Raw genomic sequence first — 16957 nt, 5'->3', positions numbered from 1 at the left:
TCACCAATGAAAATACGGAATTGGCTTGTGCTTAGGGGAACAGATGAAGGGTCCCTCTTTCCACATATTTGTTTTGACAGTGGATCAGTAAGAATTACTAGCTCCTGCATGTACACATTCCATCGCCTTCACTGACATTTGATTATAGTCAGTTTTTCTAACTTCCTGAGTGTCTGAGAGACTGTTTTAAAAACTTGGTTAAAAGCAAGATATGACATTTATACCTTCTGGTCTGTTCACTGCTTGTTACCACGTACAGAAAGAAATGAGATTTAAGTTCACACAGCCAGTTTTTGACAAATCACTGTTACTCATTTACTAACTTTCTAGATACTTATGAACTAGTTTTATTCCAAATGCTTCCAATAACTGAAGTTGAACTGATAGGCAGACAGTTTCCTTCCTTCTCCCCCCCCCCCCCCCAGATAAACCCCAAGCTTGCCCTTTTTCAGTCTTTTCTCTCTCCCACCCTCAAGCTGCAATTTGTTATATTACCAGTCCACTGTTCAAGCAAATTTAGTAGCCTTGCTCAAATTGGTAAATTCTAACTCAATCTAAATAACTTCTAGCTTTTAATCCATGCTAACACCAAGCACCTCTGACTCCTTAATTATAGTAGCCACCTGGCTACAGCTGTATTTGAAGTTAAATAATACAAAACAGGTATTAGTTGCGATGTCCTTGGTAAAACCAACTAAACATGCAAGTGATGCTAAAATAACCACCAAAACGCAGGGTTCTCTCTCTTCTGGCTGGTCGCACTTAGGATCTCTGTTGCTTACCTGCTCTTTATATTCCTGTGGATCTTGATTTATCTACTCCATAAGCGAAAGGGTGGACAGTCCACCCAGCAGAATTTCTTACATGACAACTAGGGCGCTCTTCTGAGAAATGGAGAAAGTGCCTTTCAACTTTACAAGCTAGCAGACAATGAACTGGTCTTCCACTTTATGAGCCTTTTTTTAAACAGTTACAATAATATAAAAAAGGTAGGGCATTAAAATCCATTTTCCAGACCTGTTCTTTTAATAACTACAATTGTTTTGTGCTTTTGGTATACTGGCAGAATGTTTACAGCGTTCAGTTCCCTTGATCCCACCCCAGGCAACTCAGTTCTTACTTTGAGAATCCCAACTGAACTAGCTGTGAACAGGCATCAAGAGGCCACAGAAGTGCACATGGCCGCTAACAGCAACAGAATTTAAGAGCGTAATTTCAGCAGACTGCAGATGACTCCCTTAACTCCCTAGTTAATGAAATAGCTGTGATTATCCATAACGCCTATCAGTATAAGTTTCTGAAAAAATATGTTGTCAAGATAACACTTTCAAACAAGGTTACAGCATTAGCTGATAAAATTGATGGTGTTAGGAGTCCAAAGGTAACGTACTGGGAATTGCCTGTAAAACAATGCTATAGAACATTTTTATTAATAAACAAGACTGATGAAGAATTAGCACAGCAGAATTATAAAAATTTAAAAACTGGCAGAAGATAGATTTCCTTATATATGTGTGAAAAGGAACCACAGAAAAGTAGTGGTTTCCAGTGGACCCTATACAATTTAGTAATTACTTAATAATGCAAGACTGAGAGCAAAATCATTAAGATAGTTTAATCTGGAAACTAAGATATGCACAGACACAAAATTGAAATGGAGATGTAACCGATGCAAAAGGATTTGAACTGCTTAGTAAGCAAAGTACAGGCAATACCAGTTGTAATATGGGAGGTATGACCACACACTTCTAAATTTGTAAGCTGTAATTATAGTGGGGGAGGATAGCCTGGAAGATTTGCCACAGTGAAAGACCCTGAGTCAAGATCAACTGGCTAACACACTTTTAACAGCAAAAGAAAAAGCTCACAGTCAGCAAGAACCCATTATTATTAGTATTATTAAATCATATGTAAAAGTGGAAGTGATCACAGAATCACAGAATGGTTGAGGTTGGAAGGGACGTCTGGAGGTCATCTGGTCCAACCAGGCTCAAGCCAGGCCACCTAAAGCCAGCTTCCCAGGGCCCTGTCTAGATTGTTTATGAGTATTTCTAAGAAGGGAGACTCCACAACATCCCTGGGCAACCTGTACCAGTGCTCGGTGATCCTCACAGTAAGAGACAGTGTTTCCTGATGTTCAGACAGAGCCTTCTGTGTTTCAGTTTGTGCCCACTGCCTTTGGTCCTGTCACTGGGCACCACTGCAAAGACTGGATCTGTGCTCTTTGCACTCTCCCTAGTGAGATCTGTGCTTACCTTTTATATAAGTGTAACAAAAAACACTTCAGGTGTAAAGTAAAATCAAGCTGTAGAAGAAAAGTGTATTTTCTATGGTCAGTAGACTGTTGTCTGGTTTGATGACTACAACTGAAAAAGCATGCAATTAATTGGAAAGGGTTAAGAAGAGTGTGTAAAGACAACTCAAAAATTAAAAAGATATACCTCAAAATGGAAGATTGTTTAGCTTATCAAAGGAAAGATCACTGGATGACTTAATGACAGTTTTAACTACTTACTTTGGAAATATACCTTTGAAAATAGAGACTTCATATCAGGCATAAAATGTGCACAAAGAAGCAACAGCTGGAGCTATAGCTGATAATTCCTACTAAAGATATGGCATACACTGATAAAAGCCAGCAAATTTAATAATTTACTAAAGACTGCAGGGGGTTCTTTCTCTCTGGGAAGTTCTTATACTTTCTGAAAAATTATATCCAAGCTCAGGCACATCTAGTGGATTTGAAGCACCAATAGCAAAGTCTTATCTCAGTGATTCAGGAGTGCAGGCTATATTATAATAATGGTTTTCTTTGGCTTTGAAATCTGTGACACATTATCCAGAAAGTCACCTTTTTCAGTTTAAATATAGTATGAACGTATTTTTCTAGAATGCCTTATATCTCAATAATATTCATCAAATAATTCTTCTTGGCAAATGGTCTCTACCACAGAGGGCATATAATCAAGTAAAAGTCTAAATTATATGATTATGCTGTTTTAAGACAGATACATGTAATTAGATTATTAAATTGTATAAACACAACTTGAGTACTGCTTGACTGTTTATATGTGACCAAGCATGTAATGACAATTTTTAAAAATTTAATCAGAGAAATATGCAATTTCCTACTTCTATCCAGATGAGAAAAGCTTTTAATGCTTCAAATATTAGTTCTGGTCTGCATCCAATTCTTTCCTTGAACTCCTTGACATGGTGGGTGGTTGAGAGATGTATAAGATGCATAAAAATTCCCATGTGGACTGTACGAAACAGAGAAAAATAGGAATAATGCCAAAATGTAGTGGAAGACTACTAATTACTGCCCACTTAGTAGGGACCTGACAAAGGTTAAAAGAGCTGCATAAAAGAAACAATGACAGGGCGGAAGAACTGCCCTGGGAACGAAGAAAGGAAAAAGTAGAGAAAAACAGTTCAGAAAATGTTTGTGGGAAATGATACAAAAAGGTGATGGCAAGTTTGGCCAGACTGTTGCCTACAGTACAGGCATATGGATGAGATTCACAGTACATCAAGGGCGTATCTTCTTCTGTAGTTTCCCACAGTGCCTAAAGAAGCCAGAAAAGAGTAAAAGAAATCAATGCACTGATAGAAAACAGCTAGTGAGTACAGAGATGTAGAGGAAAAGCTGACAAAACACTGTTTGCCTGACAGGCCTGAGGACTACGCCAAGCTCATTATCTCACCATTGCCATGCAACCATAAAACAAACTAAATCTTTTCTTGTAGCTAGAAGCCATGTAAGGTCACCTCAGTATGTACTACTTTATGCTAGATGACAATCCTGACCAAAAGCACTCTTGTTGCTTCAATGTATTTAAGTGAACGTCATTCTTACGTGCGACTTGAGCAATGGCATTTTCATCTAGTATCACCTCTGCGATTCCCTCTTCATCCATATCGATTTCATCCACATACACCATTTCTGTCAAAGCTCGTGTTTTCAGGCTCCAGGCAGCCTGAATAAGGATAAAGTGAAAAGAAAAATATCTTCAAGACACCAAGCAAATAATCTAATCAGCAATTTTGCCTTTTTTAATTATTATTCCTGTCACATTTTTAATAGGCTTGAAGAAGTACTGACTTAAACAGCTGGGTATATCCACCAGTTGCCTGATGGAGGTGGAAAGGGGAATAAAACTTTAGACAACTCTTTTGGAGTGGAACAGCTACAGTCACTGAGTTTGGAGGACAGAATTTCATGCCTCATGAAAAGTTATGCCTAATTTAGGTCACAGGCAATCCTCTTGAGATCGTCTACTTTTGAAGAAACCCGCAGCTAGCAGTGCCATTCAAAACCCACCACTGACAGACACTTTATTTAAGTTGGGATGGGAGAGGAAGGTAAGTAAACCACTGTGCTGCAAATAATGCCCTTCTCAGGCACGTGTAGAGAAAGAAGGAAAATCTTTTAACCAGCAGTTAAAGATACAGTTTTTGTGGGTAAGTTACTATTTACAAGTGACAGGCATAGGTACAGGTAATCTAAAATTCCTTTGTTCAAAGCATCAGCTGTAAAAAATGTGTAAACCTATAAATTAAGCATCTCAGACTGTGAGATTACTGAAGTATTTGTTAGTGAACTGAACTGACAAACTACTAGATTAAATGTCTTGAAGGATTATGTGAGCCGTGTGGAAAGGCAAGCATAATTCTAGCCTATGTGACAAGCTTTGTGTAGATTGTAGATTCCCCAAATCAATGGGGAAAAGAAAACCAGGGGCAGACACACAGAAGTACCAACAAGCACAAGTGCAGATCCAACCACTCTGATAACTTAATATGCTTGTAATTTACTCACAGAGCTGGCACGATAAAGGGAGCCACAAGACCAATGCCTGATCTTCCGACAGATATTGAACATATCATCATAAATTTTCCAGAGTAAAAATCACTCCCAAACAATTAGATTTTTTTCTTTTCTGACACGGACTACAGCAGTCTGGTGGAAAAGTATGTTTACTATTTGCTAAGGAGACATTTCAAAATAGAAACGAGACTGATATTACCTTAATAGAACTGAAGGTCAAACAGATGGAAACATTTGTTCTTTAAATAAGAGGTAGGAGAAGATCTTGACCTCAGGCTTATTTATAATTTAAGTAATCATTTAATGGGACACTTCTCGTTCATCATGTCTCAGACCATCCCTTCCATTACACTTCCCTCATATTTTTATTCAACTTCATAACTGTCTACCAAAAAGAAAGTGTATCTAAAAATGTTGAAACATTTAAGTCTCCTTTTAAAAAGTGCTTTCTTCCAAGCAGAAGGAGAGATTTAGCCAGCCAGTTCAACCACAATCAGAAACCTTTGTTCAAGTATAAGGAGAAAGGTACAGGGCAGGATGATTTGAAACTAGGCCAGACAGACATAATCCAGATCTGCTTTATTATCTTTTAGTTTTGTCTTATGTAGTAGGGTGATAACCTTTAATTAGTATTGAGATTTGCAGTTAGATGTTCAACACTTAACTGTTTTTTCATTAGTCTATAGAAGTATTTAGTTTGTTGAATTCTTAACACCTTGACAGTACTCTGGTTTTTTTCAATAACATGTATGTCTGAAGTCAACATCACCATGTCCATATCAGGAACATGCTGAAATTAGAGCCCTCGGTATAGCCAAACACAGGCCAATTTCCTAGTGGAGATAACAAAAGCTGCCCAAACACACAAAAGCACACCATAATTTCATATAAATACAGTTTATGTAAAGTCATCCTCAAAACCCATCTGTAATTAGAATTCTCCAAAGTAATGAACTTTTCCTAGGAAACGAAAATAGAAACTTCTCTACACTAATTGCTAAAACTGGGCCCAGTTTCTAACATAAGTGTATTACTGTGATTTTTCCAATAACAAACATGAGACAAGGTGTTTTTAAAAGCAACATGTCTCGTCATTATCGGACAAATAACTGTCATAAAAAAATAGATTCCTTAGGCTGCTTTTCCAGTCTTAAGTTCAGAGTCTGAGGATTCACAACCAACAAAAAATTAAAATACCGCATATTGTTCCTTAATTAAACATCAGTCTGTAGATTATACTATTGCCTGCAGCAGTGTTTGTTACAGGACTTCTGATCAAAACAGCAAGGGAGAAAAATGTCAAATTCACTACTTAAGCTATAGAAAGATGACTTTTACCCTGGGAGACAAGACTACAATTCAAAATTCCTAACTACTAGTTACAAGATCCATATGAAACAAAAGAATCATTTCTGTGCATGCACAGTTATGCTGAATATTCAAAAAATCAAGGTGTGGGAAAAGGAATTAGAAATCTATATTGACACATAAACACAAAGGGAGATGTAGGAAAAAGTTTTTTTCACCCAAAGAATTAAATTAAATTCCTGATACCCTTTTCATTCATAAAAAAATTGCTATTTATTCCTAAAATGTCCCATAGGACTTTGTCAGAATTGTGGCATATGGCTATTGTGTTACTTTTAAAAGAAAACCTGAAAGATGTACATTTCTCTGTTAAAACTGGCCCCAACAAATTTTAATATTTTTTCTTGTTCATAAAGTAAAAGTGTCTTCTATCACATGAGATGTAAAACTCTTGCAAGAATTTTCTTAACAGCTCAGTAATTTCAACTTCTGCTGACTTTCTATAAAGAATTTGTACCAGTAGTCCTGGTAGTTCATATAGATACTTTATGCTTGTACGAAGTCCACTCTCTGCATTGCAGGTTTTAGTTATCCAGAAAAAAATTTAACAATTCTGTTCATAAGAAAGTACACAGTTTTAGTAATTTACTGTAGTACGATGCACAGATTTTTCGCTCAGTGAAAATCTGTAAGGGTTTAATCTGAAACTAATGCAGAACTTCAGCTGAAAAACTTCAAATAAAATCAATGAGCAGCACAAAACTGGAAGAACCATACTGTCAATAGTGAGGGGAAGGCTCACTTGTAATCATAAAATGCCATAAAAAGAAATGCACGCAGTTCTGAATAATCACATGACAATATTATTTACACTTTGAATTAGCACAAGTTTGTCCACTCAAACTGTTGCCTCAGATTCCATTTATATTATCTGCTCTGTCTTTGCAGGATCAATAATTTGTTTTGTGACAAGCAACATGTCTAGCGTTTATGAAGAAGACTTGCACTTTTATGAAATAGGCACTTAAACAGTAGCAAGAAAGAGACAGCTCATTTCAGACAGCACACATTCACAACATAATAAAAGATTTAGCTTGCTTCACTCATAATCAGAACAGAACTTTATAATAACTAATAGTAATTAAAGAGGGAAGTGATATCATAAGTACCACAAGTACAGAAATACAATACAGTATTTCTTAAGAAGTCTAAACTCCAGAAAGAAAAGTGACAGTGTTTATCACGTAGTTCCTGAGAACTGGTTTGTCACTGAATTGAGTATCTTCCTCTTATTCCTGCAAAGTCCAAAAAACAAATTTAAAAAGATAAACTTAAAATCTAAATCTAAATGTATTTTCTGAATCTGGTAATGCACATTTCTAAGAGGTTTCATTCTCCAATAATCCTTTCCATTATCAGAAATTTTATTCCGTACACAATGAAAACCCCAGAATGCAACAACTACCTTGTGAAGCGTAACTTTAAAGTCAAGAAGATACCTGACAGTATTTCACTGAAACCATTTTGTCTGCAAACAACTTGCATGACTTCATTGGAATATAATTGGAGACTTGTAAAATATGTTATTTAGGAGTATTTAAAGATGCAATTTCACATTGCATTCAATCTCTTCTGACTGTGGGCTGGAACCGAAAGATGCCACCACCTGCACATTACTATTTTTCACAGTGCAGTATTTGGTGCTAATGAGTAAAGAGTGAAAACTAATCAAGTAATTTCAGTCTTCCATCACTTACACAAAGCAACATCATGCAGCATCAAGCCTACCAGACTCAACACAAGGTAGGCCATGAGAATGAGCTGTAGGAGCCAGAAGGGCATGGGTAACAGCCCACCACTACACTGCATTAAATGACATATGAAAGTGAGCCAAAAGAGCATACACATTGTTCTGCCTGTGAAATACACATTGGCTTTTTCCTAATCTCATCAGCAGATGAAGGTCATTCAGTTCAAGACAGATTCAATTTAGCTTTTACAAGGCATTAAGCTACTGAACTGCTGAATAAACCTATAGGAAATATATGAGGGATCAAATATAAAAGTTGCTTATTTAAATACCCCTTATCAAATGTACTGCCTTACCAATGATGAAAAAAAATTTTATGCCATTAAGAACAAAACAAGCATTATTCAGTATATCTGAGATTCTTCCGAATGACTGTATCTAGTAATTGTATTTATGAAAATAATTTTACCTGAAAAACAGAGTATTCAGAATCAGCTTCCTGAAAAGAAAGGAAAGAGAAATTGAGGAATGGAAATGCCAAACAATAAAAAGAACCAAAAAAAAAAAAAAAAAAGGAATTATACTCTGTGACCACCTCATTTTGCACAAACATTTTATTTCTGACACATATATCCAAACTTCCATTTTATTACATTACCTCAACTTACACACATTATGAAGCTAATCAAGTGTTTTACACAATGAAAGGAGATTTGCAGTAAGTACATTTTTCAGGTAACTTCTTTGTTCTTGCTTCTGCTGGATCATGTTGGCCAAACTGTAGATCAGCATTACAGAGTTATTAAACCGAAAAATGGTACATTTAAAAAAAAAAAAGAAAAGAACAGAAAAACTCAGAAGATGTAAGCAAATCTCTCAGAAGTTCATCAGGTTATTAGGCCACAGGGTTCAGAATGCCTGTGTAATAAAATCCATCTTTGTGCATTTTTGTTAGCTGCTAATGGTGATCTCACTGACATCACTGAAGTACATAAAAGACAATTTCTGCACATGCTGGGTTTTTTTTTACTTTTATTATGGAAATTATGTATTTATTGTATTCTGGACAGTAATGCTGTAAGTGAATAAACATCAAACTAATGGCTTATTGCACCATCCAATAAACAAAAGGAAAACTATCCAATGTACAAGCCAAAAAGCAGGAACTTGCATCTGCTTGAAAACTTGAGGTAAAAGTGAGTAAATACTAACAACAGAAAATATAGGTTTATCATCATTTATTGTATAATTATCAAGTTTATATAATTTTTCAACTATCCTTCAGGGATTCTACTGCTCACTTCCAAGGACTGGGGAGGAATTTTTCCTCTCTAACATATTAGCTTTAGGGGGAAAGACAAGGAAGGTGGGAGCTAGATGTTACTTTCTCTAAATCACTATTAGCCTTTTGTAGAGTCAGATCTTTTCTGTTCCTGGAGGTAGTGGAAAATTTCTTACATATCTGGCCTTCTGTAAATCTACCAGTTAAGCCAGTTATATTAGATTGAATATAGAACCTCAGAGTAATTCAGACTAGAAAGGGTATTTGGGAGGTCTCTAGTCCAAAGCCCTGCTCCAAGCAAGGTCAGCTATGAGGTCAGTTGAGGTTGCTCAGAGCTCTGTCCAGTCGGGTCCTGAAAACTTCCAAGGACAGAGACTGCACAATGCCCCTGTGCAACCTGCTCCACTGCCTGACTGTTCTTACAGAAGAACGTTCTTCCTTATATCAAGCCAAAGCCTCCTTCATTTCTATTTACGTTCACTGTCTTTCACTCCACGCACCACTGTGAGGGGCCTAGCTCCATCTTCTCGATAACTCCCCTGTATGTATTAGAAGGCTGCTATCAGACCACACCAAAGCCTTCTCCAAGCCGAAGCACTGCCAGCATGCCGTTAGCTTCCTCTGCAGCCCAGGCACATTGTTGGCTCATGCTTCACCAACAGAATGGTAAGGCCAAGCTTGCTCTTTTCATCTACAGTGTGAGACATAGTTACTTCTTTCAATCTGAGCATCTTTACTCAGTAAATTCCATGACTGCTGGGACCTGAAGCCTGATGATGCTCCCACATCTTCCTTCTGCAGTGTACTGGAATTTCTCTGGCCTTTTAAGGATCATATTTGGAATCACAAACTCGTTCACTGGTGTTTGAATGCATAACACAGCTTATAAACTGAGTATTCTGTGGAAGTAAATGTTAATTTCAGCTGTCTGTGATGTACCTGGGCTTGACATAGGCACTGAAACTGCCTTTTTTATTTTAGATGTATGATTAAATAAGCTCCAAGTTCTTTTAATATGTTGTTTTATTTATAGTATTAGTCTTCTAAAAATTAAACTGTTCTAGCTTAAATAAGTAATAAAGGACATGGAGATATTTCAGCTTGCATTTTATTCACCCATTGTGTCCGAGTGTTCCAGCACATATGGTGTACTGGAAAACGGTTTAAGAGCAGTAGGTGATCTTCCATACCATATGTGCTACAGTAACTAATGAGGACAAGGTTAGGACTATTACATCAACACTTGCCTTGATGTTACAGATGTGTATCTTACTTCAGGCACCGTGCATTAGTTTAAAAAATAATCTAAAAATAAAACAAATTTGCTTATGTAGGAGCATTCATATTACTAAAAATTTCAGAAATAACAACCCTCATCACTTTGGAAAAAAAGTAGTTGACCAATAATACTTACTAAAAACACTGCGCTCTCATAATGGTAGGTGATAGTATGCATTGTTCATACATCCTAATATATCGTTTCAGAATTTGACAAGTAATTTAAGATTTTAAATAACCCTAAAGAGGTGATAGAACCCTCCCATTAAACACAAGACTGGAACAACAAAAACTAACATTAAAATATGATCTATTTTAGCATGGGTGGATCTAGCGTTGCTACTAATGCAAGTAATCCACTGGAACTAGATTCCGAATAAAGATTTCTTTGAGAGGATTAACAAATAGCATTGCCCTGTAAGCTTGTTTCTCAAAACAAAAGGTCAAATTTATTCTTCATTTACACGTATAAAGCTCCTTTGAAATTAATAAGATTGTAAAAGCAATGAAGGAAGGATTTAACCCAGATCTCTAAATCCACTGAGGGCATTTTAAAATTAAAGTTAATGTGTAAAGTCAGTTTATTTGAAGACAAAAAATATTTAGAAAAACTAAGTCTTCTGATGCTTATAGCCTACAAAACAGAATGAAACAAAATAACATAAAATATTCTAAAAAAAGCTTCATTCTATAATTAATTTCAGGTAAGTATGGCTTAATACATGCATAATACTAAAATAAGTATAGTCTGAAAATGCTCTTCAAATAATAAGAGCAGAAACACAGAAAAAACATTACCCAGGAACAATGACTTCAATATACATATTACTAATTTTGATGCACAAACTTAAATCATTACAGTCTCTTGAATGAGTAACTGATTTCAGTTGAAGATGCTTTTTCAAATCAAGTTCCATGTACGTGAACATATCCATGAGAACTTTATTATGACCTTACAAAAACCAGTGTGGAAGTAACAGTAGCTGAAATTTCACTGTGGGAGAGGAAAGGATGAATGAACAAAAGCAAATGCTCATGCTAGAACATTAATCAAGTTAAAGGCAGGCCATCCACTGTCTGTCTATTAATTAATTAATTAGGCAATTTTTAATTTTATCATTAAACTACAGCAGGCCTCATAAATCAGTGCTGGTTATTGCCTTGAATCTGACATATGGAACACAAAGAAGAGTAATCAGATTAGGTAACTAATCAGGATCATCAACAGAGACAGCCCTGGATTGTATTTCCTCTAGGTCATGCTATTACTATAAACGTAGAAGACAACGCCTGTTTACTTACAATAGGAAATAATTAAACTGAACATCAGTGCTTTATGCGTTTGTGTGCCCAAATGCTAGTCCTAGAAAAGTATCTATCCTGAGACAAGACTGTCAACACAGAAGTAAATTCCATCAATAAAATTTATATTCCTAATTCTTAATTGAAGAAATGCGCAGGACATTTTAAAAAAAAAATAATTTCAGTCTTCCATAAAAATCTAACTCAGTAGTTAGATTTTTTAATAGTTAAATATGTTAAACTTTAAAAATGTAAATTTAATAGTTCAATATGTAAATAAGTTAACAATAGTTAAATTGTTCTTCTATCAAAATGTTCAGCACATTACATTCACTAAAAACTCTTCAGGAAAACATAATTGATTTTAAAATGTGTTCTTTATGAATTCAAGTTTATAACAGCATAGCATCTGATACTGCCACATAAGAAAATTCCTGACTCATGCTCAGTTGGCTAAAAGGTCAACACTGCTCCTTAAAAACCTCCTGGGGCTTATTGCATCTGCTGACAGAATACAAAAAGAGTTATACACCAATTAAGTTAGTTTCTAAACATATGTAACTATTGATTCAATCATCAATAAAGTTATTTTTGAGACTTCCAGATAATCTTTTACCATTTTCTTAAAGAACTTCTTAAATATCATTACATTTGTGATGAAAACATAATCTGAATACTACGCTATATGTACAGAGAGTGGTAAATTAAGAGATATATCAAGAAGTACTGGTCCAGAAATCTTATTACCTTTATTAAGTGTGACTGGCAAAAATGCTTACTTTAAGGCTAATGTAGAAAGCTGATTTCAGCTGCCCATAGTTTTGTGACAGCGTTGTGGATGCAATGGAACAGGAGTGGTGCCATCAGTTAGCAGACCATCTGACAGCTGGGAAAAATGGACAGGCTTTCAGACAAGCAAAATCATCTCTTTCAGGCATGAAAATACTCCCAGATTATGCACTGTCAGTCTCTTCCTTTTAGTTGTTGTTACATTACATGTCTTAGAAGGGAGAAGGCTAGTTACCTGAGCATGAAAAAGTTCTGACCTGTAACAGTCACAGTTTAACTCAATCATTCCTGAGAATCTCTTTAAAAAGATACCATCTCCTGTGGCTTTGTTTATGTCACATCCTAATGCACACTGTTCAGAGAAGTGAGTCCCTGAACAGTGACCAAGGCTACTGTTCTTTTAAGATCCTTCTCTCCCTGGTTGCAGGGTTGAGAGGCACATGCTTAGCAGAATATGGGACAAGAGGATGAGAACAGATGGCACAGTGATTACAGCAGTTGAATATTCCCTTGTGCTGCACAGCAGCTCACTTAATCCAAACTTTCCCTCAGTCTTGTCATTCATCTGTTTGCCTTCCTGGAGCCAAACATGACATATCTTGGGCCTGATCTGCAGAAGTGCTCCCATTAAGGGTTTGACCATTAAATGTTTTAGAATTGCTGTGTGCTTTTTAAGCATAATACATGGGTTAGGTACCAAAAATGATACTTAATTTTAGATATTTCTCCAGATCACATGAAAATACTACTAATGTAAGTCACAGATGGAAGACAGCACCATTTTCTGGTAGGCAGCTGAAGAAGACAGAAAAAAAAGTTCAATCAAAATATTTAGAACCACTGATTTCATTAACATGCCACCTTCACAAGTAACACAGACTCCAGGTATTAACAGCCAATCTGCCCGAGAATGGTCTTGGACTCTTAACTAACTTTTTAAAAAAAGTAATCTTAGATCACTTTTCTAGTACTCTCAACTGTAGTAACTGATATGCTACCATTAGAATAAATACAAAATAATGTAAAATAGTATTAGACTAGGCACACCAGGAGAATTAAGTAATGCACATCACTTATTTCAGCTCCAATTACCTAGCGTTCAGCCTTGGAGTTTAGTATCTTTCGAAAGTTTTATAAAAATGTTTCCATTAAATGCAAAGTATACATGCTGCAATACACAAATACGATTTCCTTTTTTGTTCTGTTGTATTAAGTAGGTTCAAAATAGTTTGTAAGATAATTAGAAATTGTTTAACAGATTTCACATGTAAGATTTTGTGTGTTGAGTTAATTTGAGTTTGGTTCAAGTTGCAGTCTTGAAACTTATCTAACCAATATTCTGGTTTCTCCAACCTGCTGTATCAAAATAAACAGGTGGTATAAATAATGCTACATCTTCTCTGCCAGGAGCTGGGCTCTTTGTCTGGACTAAGAGAGGAATGATGGAAGAAAATTGTGTCACCGTTACATTATACACTATAAAGTACAGTACACTCCATGATCCTTCTGAAGAATCATGCTGAATTGCCACTTAATAACAACCTTTCCATTTATTTTGTTTTTAAAAAAACCTCTAAACTTCACTTATATAAAGTACTTAGAGGAAAACCCACTTGCTGGTGTCTGCAAACTGGCAATGTGCTTTACTTGAACACTGCTCTATGAAATAGTTTCAAAGAAAGACTGAAACATTGTTCCATGCTCTTTTAAAGGACTGAAGAGGAAGACTGATATTTTCCAAGCTGAAGTAGGTAATTTTTTATTACTTTTAAAAGTCATTAATTCCTGCTTAAAAAGAGCTCTTAATAAGGCTTCCTCAAGGAGATTACACAGGGCAAGACCCAAATATTTCAAGACTGCTTCTACAGAAAGCAAAGACATTTCTTTTCCATCTAAACTTTCAGGTAGGTTTGAAATACGCTGCTGCAGAAGGGTACCTTTTTCACATAAAACTGGGAACAGGAATATAGTTCTGAAACAAATGTACTGAAGTTATAAAGTCCAGTCCTTTTCAGGCAACCATGACCTGGAACTCTTTTCAAAACACTGATAAAACTTGACCTTAAAAGTCAGAGACTTCATATAGGACCTCCTCTAAGAGCTTGTGATTTGATGTAGTGTAGACACCATTCATATACTCATCATCCACTGTTTCTCAAAGCATAATTATCTTAAATGGTTTCACTCTTCCATTTTTATAAGATGAAGCTTACAGGCTGGCATGAGCACTTCAAAGATTAAATTAAGTGATCAATTTTTGTTCCAACTTTATATAGTATTTGGAAAAACTCTCATAGTGCTGGTATGTAAGGTCTGGGTTCTCTAAACAGAATGCTTTATCTAAGAAAACAATTCAATTTATATACTGTTTGTAGCATGTGTGGTCAATATTTAGAAGAAATTGGGAAAACCAAATGGAATCTCCATACTCTCATTGCTGTTTCGCTATTTTCCTCCTAAACCGTTTTCCCAGCCTTGTACACCACCTACTCCTTACCCCACTTCAACAAGTTCCCCATTGCAACTGGAAACTGCCCAGCAGAAGTCTGGAGTTGCCAAGTGTAACAAAACAGTTTTATACTTGAGCTCCAGCACACAGCAGCAAAGCAGTTGTCTTTATATTATTATGTTGAGACCATTGACTAGAAAACATTTTACTAATTAAAAAATTTATTAATGAAGAGCAACAGAGCACTATGACGTTTACAACTCATATTTACTGTTATTATCTGTCTCAAAAGCTTCCATCACAAACCAAGTGCTGTACTTCCATATGCAAAGTTACATGTATCAAGACCCAATAATGTAAATACACATAAATGAAACAGGACTTGCATAGAACTAATACTCAATCCCATTTAGTGTCCAGGACCAATTTTCTTGGAATGTCTTATCTGCTAAAAATTTTTCGGCTGATCGCTCGTTAGTGCCTTACAGCATATAACATAAACAAAAGCATCTTTTAAATATCTATTTTGAACCAGTTTAAACAATTATTGTGCTTTGCATATACACAATTGTGTGACTGTGCCCCTTGCTTTGATTCTTTTGTGAAAAGAACTGACTTGAAGATTCTTAAAATATGTAGCTATAGGATGCTTTGAAATACTAATTTACTGTCAAGTATTTATGGTGAAGATAAAATCCATTCAATTACTGTTTTCCAAATATAGCAGTAAAAACGTTTACATGCATACAAATATTAATTCAGAAACAATATTCCCAAACCCTTACTTCTTAGAAAAGTGTGAGAAAATACGTAGGTATTGAACAATAATACATGGCGAACACTCCTGCAGGCTTTGCAGCCGGAGAACGAGCAGAGAGGCAGGGGAACGCCTTCGGTCCCGGGTAGCCCCGTGCAGGGGCACAGCCAAAGCGGGCGTTTCTCAGCCTTGGCGGTTCAGCCCACACAGCCCCTGTGACACTGAACACCTGCGCACAACCAGCAGCGGCAGGCAGCCCTGATGGTTATTCACTCCTGGCTTTTCCTCCTTTCACTCCACAGATCTCAGGTGAGGTAACGCTCCTGCTGCGGGGAGGCCGGCCCCCGCCGCTGTCCCGGCTGCACCCCCGGCGGCACCGGGTACCCGCCGCGCTCCCCCGGCGGGGCGGGGGCTGCCGGGCCGTGAGGAGCTGCCCCCGGCCCGCGGTCAGGAGGGGCGCGGGGAGCCCGGTGAGAAGATGCGGCCCGGCCCGGCCCTCCCGGGCCGCTGGTGGCGTATCACGCCGCCCCTCGCCGGCGGAGCAACAGGCAGCGGGGCAGTCCCGTGTGCTCGCCCCGTCGGGCGGCCGGGCCGGGCCGCCGCCGAGCGACGCCACCGCCTCCCGCCCCGGCCGGCCGGGCCCGCGGCCTCCCAGCCCGGCCCGCGCTACCTGTCCGCCGGGCGGCCCCTCCAGCAGCTGCGCGCAGAGATCCGAGCACTGCCGGAACTTCCTCCGCCTGAAGCAGCTCCAGGCCTGGAACAGCGGCTCCAGCTCCAGCCCCATCCCGCCGGCAGCAGCTCGAGCTGGGCCGCGGCGCCTCCCGGCCCGGGGCGGGGCGCGGGCGGCCCTCTGCTGCCGCGGGACCGGCAGGCTCCGCCTCGGCCTGGCCGGGCCTGCGCGCCGCGCCGGGAGGCGCCGGGCGGCCCGTGGGACCGGGCTCCGCGGGGCCCTGCGGCCGGGCCCGGACAGCCGCGGCCCGACTCCAGCCAGGGGCTGCGGCACCGCGCCTGGGCCGAACCCTGCCCGCAGGAGCCTCCCGCGGGCTGGTGCGTGGATGACCGAGAGTAGCGGCTGGCCTGTGACGCTGGGAACGGCAGCCGTCAAATAACCCCGCTGGTTTTACCTGTGTCCCATGATTTGCAGCCTCCCAGTTGCCAGGAATGAGGTTAAACATTCTGTGGACATCCAAAACTTTTTTTTTTTTTACATG

General features: G+C 38.3%; 1 protein-coding gene across 2 annotated transcripts in view; it reads right to left on the bottom strand.

The window, feature by feature from the left end:
• TTC8 (tetratricopeptide repeat domain 8) overlaps positions 1–16614 on the bottom strand; it is a 44547-nt gene extending 27933 nt beyond the window's left edge. The window contains exons 1-3 of one of the 2 annotated variants that reach the window (XM_056344957.1): positions 16417–16614; positions 8359–8388; positions 3860–3980 (exon numbers count right to left, since the gene is read on the bottom strand). In XM_056344957.1, coding sequence (XP_056200932.1) covers positions 3860–3980; positions 8359–8388; positions 16417–16530 — 265 coding nt within the window. In that variant the 5' untranslated portion in view covers positions 16531–16614. The remainder of the gene's footprint in view (positions 1–3859; positions 3981–8358; positions 8389–16416) is intronic. The other variant, XM_056344958.1, reaches the window with a different exon arrangement.
• Between the last annotated feature and the right edge of the window lie 343 nt (positions 16615–16957).

Source organism: Falco biarmicus, chromosome 7 (genome assembly GCF_023638135.1).
Source record: "Falco biarmicus isolate bFalBia1 chromosome 7, bFalBia1.pri, whole genome shotgun sequence".
Taxonomy (NCBI): domain Eukaryota; kingdom Metazoa; phylum Chordata; class Aves; order Falconiformes; family Falconidae; genus Falco; species Falco biarmicus.
The sequence above is the reverse complement of the archived record's forward strand: the minus strand, read 5'-3'. Positions and strand labels throughout refer to the sequence as shown.